General features: G+C 39.1%; 1 protein-coding gene across 1 annotated transcript; it reads right to left on the reverse strand.

The window, feature by feature from the left end:
• Nucleotides 1–3,397: 3,397 nt before the first annotated feature.
• On the reverse strand, nucleotides 3,398–6,852 carry LOC106429361 (ATP-dependent DNA helicase 2 subunit KU80). Its single transcript, XM_013870112.3, has 12 exons — nucleotides 6,714–6,852; nucleotides 6,409–6,501; nucleotides 6,259–6,310; nucleotides 5,998–6,129; nucleotides 5,516–5,919; nucleotides 5,163–5,449; nucleotides 4,885–5,080; nucleotides 4,608–4,814; nucleotides 4,363–4,530; nucleotides 3,986–4,282; nucleotides 3,769–3,899; nucleotides 3,398–3,679 (listed from the first exon to the last, which is right to left on the reverse strand). The coding sequence occupies exons 1-12, from the start codon at nucleotides 6,726–6,728 to the stop codon at nucleotides 3,616–3,618; spliced, it is 2,046 nt and encodes a 681-aa protein (XP_013725566.2). The 5' UTR covers nucleotides 6,729–6,852; the 3' UTR covers nucleotides 3,398–3,615.
• Between the last annotated feature and the right edge of the window lie 310 nt (nucleotides 6,853–7,162).

Genomic DNA, 7,162 nt, shown 5'->3' on the forward strand with positions numbered 1-7,162 from the left:
ATAGAGAAGAGAGGAGAGAGCTAGAAGACGATCTGAGAAGAGACGAGATGGAGAGCGAGAGAGTAGAGAGAGATAGAGAGCGAGATAGAGAGAGCCTCTCTATATAGAGCGTCGAAGAGCTCTCTCTCTCTGAGCTCGATAGGATAGAGATAGCGCTCTAGAGATCTGTCTCTCTATCTCTCTCTCTCTCTATCTATCTCGATCTCTCTCGATATCTCTCTCTCTATCTATCTCTCTCCTCTATCTATCGCTATCTCTCTCTCTCTCTCTCTCTCTCTCTCTCTCTCTCTCTCTCTCTCTCTCCTCTCTCTCTCTCTCTCTCTCTCTCTCTCTCTCAACTAGAGGGAATCTACCAATTTCTAGATTGTTGATGGTTTTTTAGCTCTCTATATGTTTACTCTCGAAATAATTTTTCAATAGGCCAAATTAATTTATTTTTGAGGAGAAAGAACATGATATTGGGTTTGTATAATAAGCATGCGAGTTGAATTGTGTTGAAAATAACTACATTGGCTCCATTAGGTTGCAACTTCCTTAACCGGCAAAAAAAATCAGACAAAATAAGGTCACAGTGACTTAAATGAAACTGTAGTGGAGACTTTTGTTAGCTGTAATGCTTTAGCTCTTGTTTGAAGGTGAAGTTCCACATCTTTCTTGGCCTCCACGTCACTTCTTAAAACCAACAGATCAACCAACATTTAGAAACACTGCACCACATATGATAAAATCAAAGATTATGTCTATATAACTATATGCTGCTTCTAATTGAGATAGTAAATGCACAAGTCAAGATAGAAATATACATCTTTCAAGACAAGTCTTGACTGTTCACAAGCGAAGCCGTATAACGAAGATGGTAGTTTTGGAGTTTTCACACACTTAAATAATAAAGATACAATACCAAAAAAATCATATTATAATATATAATATAAAAATATTATTATATGAAGTAATTATCTTAATTAATATGAGTAAAATTGGTAAAGAAGTAATAAAGTTACATTGAAACACACAAACTACTTTTTATGGAACAAATAAAAATCTCAAAATTAATATCTTGGTGGAATAAATGGAGTATGTTTTTAGATAATTTTTCAAAATCTCCTCTTTTGTTTTTCGAAATGTGTCTCTTTTTTTGTAAACTTCTATGTATCTTTTTTTTTTAGTAAAAATGTTAAGATTCATTACCAAGTTTTAAGTTTTTTACAGAACAACAAAGACACCAAGAACAGATTAACAGAAATAAACTAAACACAAACTCAAACTTGGACAATAGAGTGAACCGACTACAAGAGGAGCAGCTAACTAGCAAAGACGCACCAGAGTTGGAACCTACGCTTGCCGCAAAATCAAACCTGCAGTTATAACGAGGACTGAACCCGGTAGAGTATGGCGATTCCCGATGATCAGTCCTTAAAGATCCAGGTTGTCAAGAACAGCTCGTGCAGCCCGCCTAATCCGCAGCCTCCACGAACAAACAGCATCCTTCGCAACCGAGCGCACCCGCTCACACCAAACCGAGCTTTATTTGGAGAAGAAACCACCAAGAGCCGCCACAGATTACCGGACCTACATCAAGAAAACAAAACGAGCAAGCACCACCTTGAGTCAAAGTGGACAGAGGCAGCCCTAGACCATGCCCCTGAAACAAGCAGGCTCTGAACGTGCCGCCACCGAAGGAAGAAGCCGTGGTTGACAAGGCCGACAACTCTCCACCTCGCACATGCACCGCGACGGAGAACCCGTAACAGACCTTCACGATTTCAAACCGAAATTAACCCCTGGAAGCCCCTGCGAGATAGACTGACCGGTCTAACAAGGAACACCTGCGGAGAACACCAAGACACGCAGAGAAATACTGCAACGCCACCGTCTGAAGAAATCGAGAAGCGCCTTCAACCAAGCGAGCCTTCTCACCCACGCCGAGAACAGAAGGTAGAGGAAGCAGAGGAAGGAGACTGATATACTTCCGGAATCCAGATCTGACGCCAGATCGAGACTTCCACGACCACACCCGACCGAAGGAACCTCACATCCACTCCTCCTCCACGCTTCTCCAGAGTTCCGAGAGAGACAGCACCAGATCTGGAACCGCGGTGGCGCAAGCCCCCAGAACACCGAGAAAGGAAGCAAGAAGAGAGAGGGAGAGGAGAGGCGAGAAAGAAGAGAGCAGCGACGGGAGGGGGCGGACCGGAGCCGAGGAGGCCGCTGACCACCCAACGAGATCTGCAACTAGGGTTTTCTTTTTTTTAGAGAGAGAGTAGAAGAGAGAAGGGAGAGCCGTCATGATCTTCCATGTATCTTAATAATACAGAGTAACAACACCTCTCCAAGTCAAAGTATTAAACACACAAAACATGAAGTAACTGAGCATAAAACCTACAGTATACGCATCAAAGAGATTTCCGCCAACGCAAATATTTTTCCATGATATTCGAAAAGAACATGGCATATATCTTTTCATTTACCATAATTAAAAACTCGACAGAACTTTTATTCCTTGAGAATGAAGTCTGTCTGCAAGATTGCGACTGCTAAAGCCGCAGAAAGAGATCGATCCATAAGAAGAAGAAAAAAAACTTTAGTTTCCATACTTCATCTTTCAGCCTAATACTCTGTCCATTCACATTCAAGGGGGTTCTTATTAGTCTCCAGAAAGGTAGTATCTCTCTTTTACCGTGTAACCACCAGAATTGGTGTATGCCTGTATGGCCATATACAGAAATCTTCATGATTCACTGCCGGTGTCATATAAAGAATGTGGGACTTTAGTTTACATACTTCATCTGCCGATTTATTAGGCCATCATGTAATTTGGAATGACACCTAATGGAGACCGAAAGTCACAAAATCACGTTTTTCTGAAACCGAAAATCATATGTTTCATCAAAATCACAAAAATCTCAAAATCAATTTTTCTGTTAAAAATTCAAATTGCAAAATAAAAAAAAATTTAAGCCTATAATATATACGAAATTTAGTTAACTTCCATTTTTTATAATAAAACTTAAGTTATTTATACTGGACATCTGGGTCCATAGCAGTCCAACTGGTCATGGTCTTTTGGGTATGGTCCTATTTGGACATTGTCCTATTTAGGTGTCCACCAAAATTGTCTAGCAAAAGATACTCTCATATGGATACGTCCAAATGAGTCCAACCCGCCCATTTGACATCCTTAGGCATGAACCACATAGTAAATTTAGAAAGAAATGCTGGAGATTTTTTACTTCTAAAATGCAGTTTATATAATCGTATTTTTGGATGTAATATGATGGAATTTAGCTAAGACGTCAAAATAAGTTGAGAAAAAAACGACAAAATTATTACTTTATTAATGTAAAAATCAATTTTGTGGTAGGAGTTGCGCTACCAGTTTTTAAGATGAGCTTGTGAGTAGTATTGTGTTGAAAATAACACTTTCAATACTTTTATCACCCATCAAAAAACAGTCCTAGCCATTTACACTAAGATCGTTTCTGAAATTAGCAATGATGGCGATAACAAACTAGGTGCCGAGTCTTGAACAGGCAACAAAGAGTCAGACAAAACACCAGCATCGTTTTGGAAAATATTGTCACACTACCACAAGTGAGATTGTAGTGAAGAACTTTGTTAGGTCTCGAACTTTGGCTCTTGTTTGACGGCGAAATCCGCAGCCTCCTCGTCAGCCACATCACTGTTTACAACCAACAGACCAGCCAAGATTGAGAAGAAACAGTCTAGTCATTAACCACATATTACCAGATTAAAGATCTGTCTACAAACCTGTCTGCTGCTTCTGATTTGGGAATCATTGTGATCTTCTTGGACGTAAAATGTTCAAGAAAATGAGACAACTTCTTTTCTTGGCATAACTCGTATAGATGGTTCAAGAACTCATTGAACTGCTTTGGCTCCTGAACACATATGTAAGAACAAATCCATGACAAGGAGTTTTAAGCACATATGTAAGAATAAATGAGACAGGAAGAGGAGATGAGACCTGTTCCAAGACGCAGCATTTACGTAAAGAGAGCAAACATTCCAATGCTTTATCACCTTCATCGGTGGTACTATCTTCCACCAGCTTCACTATCCGTTTTTTCATCTCACTGATTGCTTTATCAGTCCAATCACTGCCATCTCTACGAGACATCATAGCTTCAAAATTTTGAACCGGGTTTGCATCTCCAACTGTGTCAATACTGTTCTCATTGGCATTATAAGTAATCATGCGATTGTCTTCATCATCTGAACCAGATGGCTTATCCCTTAACAATCTCTTAGAAGCCTTTCTCAACTGCAAGCAAAAGTCATGTGAAAGAATCAAGAATGATGGATAACTCATGTTACTTGCTGAAAGCTGGTGAACGAACAAACCTTTGGGTTCTCTTTCACTTCAAAACTTCCACTAAAAGAATCCATTATAGATTTATTGCTGGAAGAGAGTTCTGGATCCTGCTCCATAATCCTCTTGAAAGCTTCATTCATTGGAGGTAAAGCAGCGTCCGTGGATTTTGATTTCAACTCGAGGTATTCATAAAAGCGCTGATAACATATAATCTTTCATCAGAAGGAGTTTTGAATACAACAAACAGTCAAAAGCAGAAAAGAAATGGTTTTACCTGCAGAACTGGGTTAGGAGTAAGCTCAGGCTTTAGCACTTCCTCTTTAGGAGAAGGTGCAAGGTCAAGCATCTTAACCAAGTTATCAGCCACCGCTTGCTGTTGCTCATCAGGCTTCAACGACGCAGGAAATCTACTGAAAGAAGGAAACGGAAACTCGCGGACATCCTCGGCGAAAGGCAGCACGTTGAAGTAGAAAGAATCAGGCTGCCCAAAAAAAAAAGAGAGTAGTAAAATAATCATCAGCAAGATAGCTAGATTCAAGTTAATAACTTACGGTGTCATCTCGTTCAGACACATTCGGAGTGAGGACCCCAACAACTACATTCCCTTGTCCGTTTCTCCAGACACAACGTACAATTGCCACCTTGTTTGTTTGCCTCATTTCTCTTGCAAGCGCAGAGACTGCAATCACAGATTTTTCTTTGCTCGGGTCTGGAACAACTATGTTCACGTCTTTCATGTAATAATGTCTGTTGAAAACATAAATTAACAATTCTCTCAACTGAAAACAACCAAAGAGTTTACAGACAAAACCATAAATATATGTCTTACCGGAGTATGTTTGATGCATCAGTGAATCCAAGAAGCTTCATGCCCTTTTCAGTTTTGAACTTGAGTGTTTCCATCTCATCCGGTGAGATAGGAATGACATGAGGTCCATAGCGAAAGCCCTTGATCCTTTCTTCTGGAGCAAGAACTTCACTAGTCTCTGCGGTAACTTTATAATCATAATCGATCTTCACTTCGTGTTTAGCAAACTTGTCACTTGGAGGGGCCTTGTCAGAATACATTTTTAGCGTAGGAAGTCTCTCCTCAGCGACTTTCTTATAAACCCACACCTGCAATATCCAAAGTCCAAATTCAACATCTCTCAAATAATAGTTAAATAGACTAATAAGTGTTACCTTGATCTTCATTGATGCGTTAATCTCAAGATCACCTCTGAACAAAGTAACAGGAGCAACTCTCCGGGTCTTTAAGGAACCTAGCAGTGAGAGTGGACTCTCAACATACACTGTTTTCGCAATGGCGTTGGTGGAGAACAAAGTCAACAAATGATCATTCTCCTCTATTATCCTCTCATCAACATCACCGCTTGCATCAGCCCTCATAACAATGCTTTCCATCTTTATACCCTCTGCAGCCATTTTCACAGCAATGGTACTGACTTGCTCATCTTTGGTCCCTTCAAATGGATCTTTGGTAGGACAAGCTGCATTGGTGATGAGACACAACCGCTTTTTCCCTTTTTGCCCAGCACCATACATCTTTATAAGCATATCCATCCCAACAATCAAAGCATCAAGAACTGGAGCCAGTTAAAGAACCAAGTTTATAACAAAACAAAAGATTAAGCTTTTTAAACTGGGTATAGTAAGTAGGATACAGTCGCCAGCTACAGGTCCTCGAGGGAGACGCTTTACAAGATCAACCACGAGTTCATCAACAACTTTGATGTTCCTTAACACCTTAATGTTCTCATATCCACCTATGTCCCTAGCAAGCTCATTTTCGGTTTCTGCAGACAGAGATCACATGAAACAACAATCGCTAATAGTTAATAATGCTCCTCCTAGAAAGACCCAAATCAACTTAACATATGCCTCAATAACACTTGTGGATAAAAAAAGTATAGAGAGAGAGGGACCTTGAGTTCCAAAGACAACAATTCCAACTTCATCAAACTTGTTGTAAATCAACTGCAACAACACACAAAACCAAAGACAATAAAGACCCTATAACACAAACAAAAAAGAGTAATAATTTGAGAGTGAAATGAGAAAGGAATCTTATTCACCTTCTTTTGCATGAGCAAAGAACATGTCTTTTCGACATCAGGGAGTACACTATGCATGGCAGGGCCTATATCCACCAACAAAACCAAACCCTCCTGTTTCCAACAACACACACAGCTTTCGTTATTAAAACTCAAAATCACACTTTTGGAGATGATATCATCAGTTAAAAAGATAGCAATTAATTTTTATTTGACAAAGGTTAAAAAAACATGAGTTGGCGAAGTAGATATTTCATGGATTGATTCTGAAGAAAGACAGACAAAATCACGATAAGGAAGAAGTAAGAATCGAGAAAAGTTCCTACCCGGTTACGCGCCATTGACAACCTACTGCTTTAAAAATGGAGGTGAAGACGACGAAGAAGAATTGAAGAAGACGACAATTTTCTTTTTCTTTTGGGTTGAAACTTTTTTTTTTTGATCAAATTGGGTTGAAACTAAAAATGAAACTGAGTTGACTGAAAAAGGGGCGAGATATGCCCATTGGGCCGAAATATTCCACTTAAAGGCCTATAACGACTAATTTAAAGATTATAATAGTTTTGCATTGAACAACAATTTCAGATAAAAATATATTAATTTTTTTTTTCTAAATCTAAAATAACATTTCAAATCACTATTTCATCAAAATTTCAAATATTTTAACTAAAAAAACTTTTGGGTGATGCAATGTAAGCTTTAAATAGATGAACAATATGCAATATGCAAGGTCGGCTAATATAGGGATCATGATCAGTTAATATAGAGAGACAAG

Source organism: Brassica napus, chromosome A8 (genome assembly GCF_020379485.1).
Source record: "Brassica napus cultivar Da-Ae chromosome A8, Da-Ae, whole genome shotgun sequence".
NCBI classification, from domain to species: Eukaryota; Viridiplantae; Streptophyta; class Magnoliopsida; order Brassicales; family Brassicaceae; genus Brassica; species Brassica napus.

What these genes read in the sequence shown, in the direction of transcription:
- LOC106429361 (XM_013870112.3), bottom strand. An exon ending in CTTTGCTCATGCAAAAGAAG is followed by an intron (nt 6,311 to 6,408) that starts GTGAATAAGATT and finishes GTGTTGTTGCAG; the next exon opens with TTGATTTACAACAAGTTTGA. An exon ending in AATGCTGCGTCTTGGAACAG is followed by an intron (nt 3,900 to 3,985) that starts GTCTCATCTCCT and finishes ATATGTGTTCAG; the next exon opens with GAGCCAAAGCAGTTCAATGA.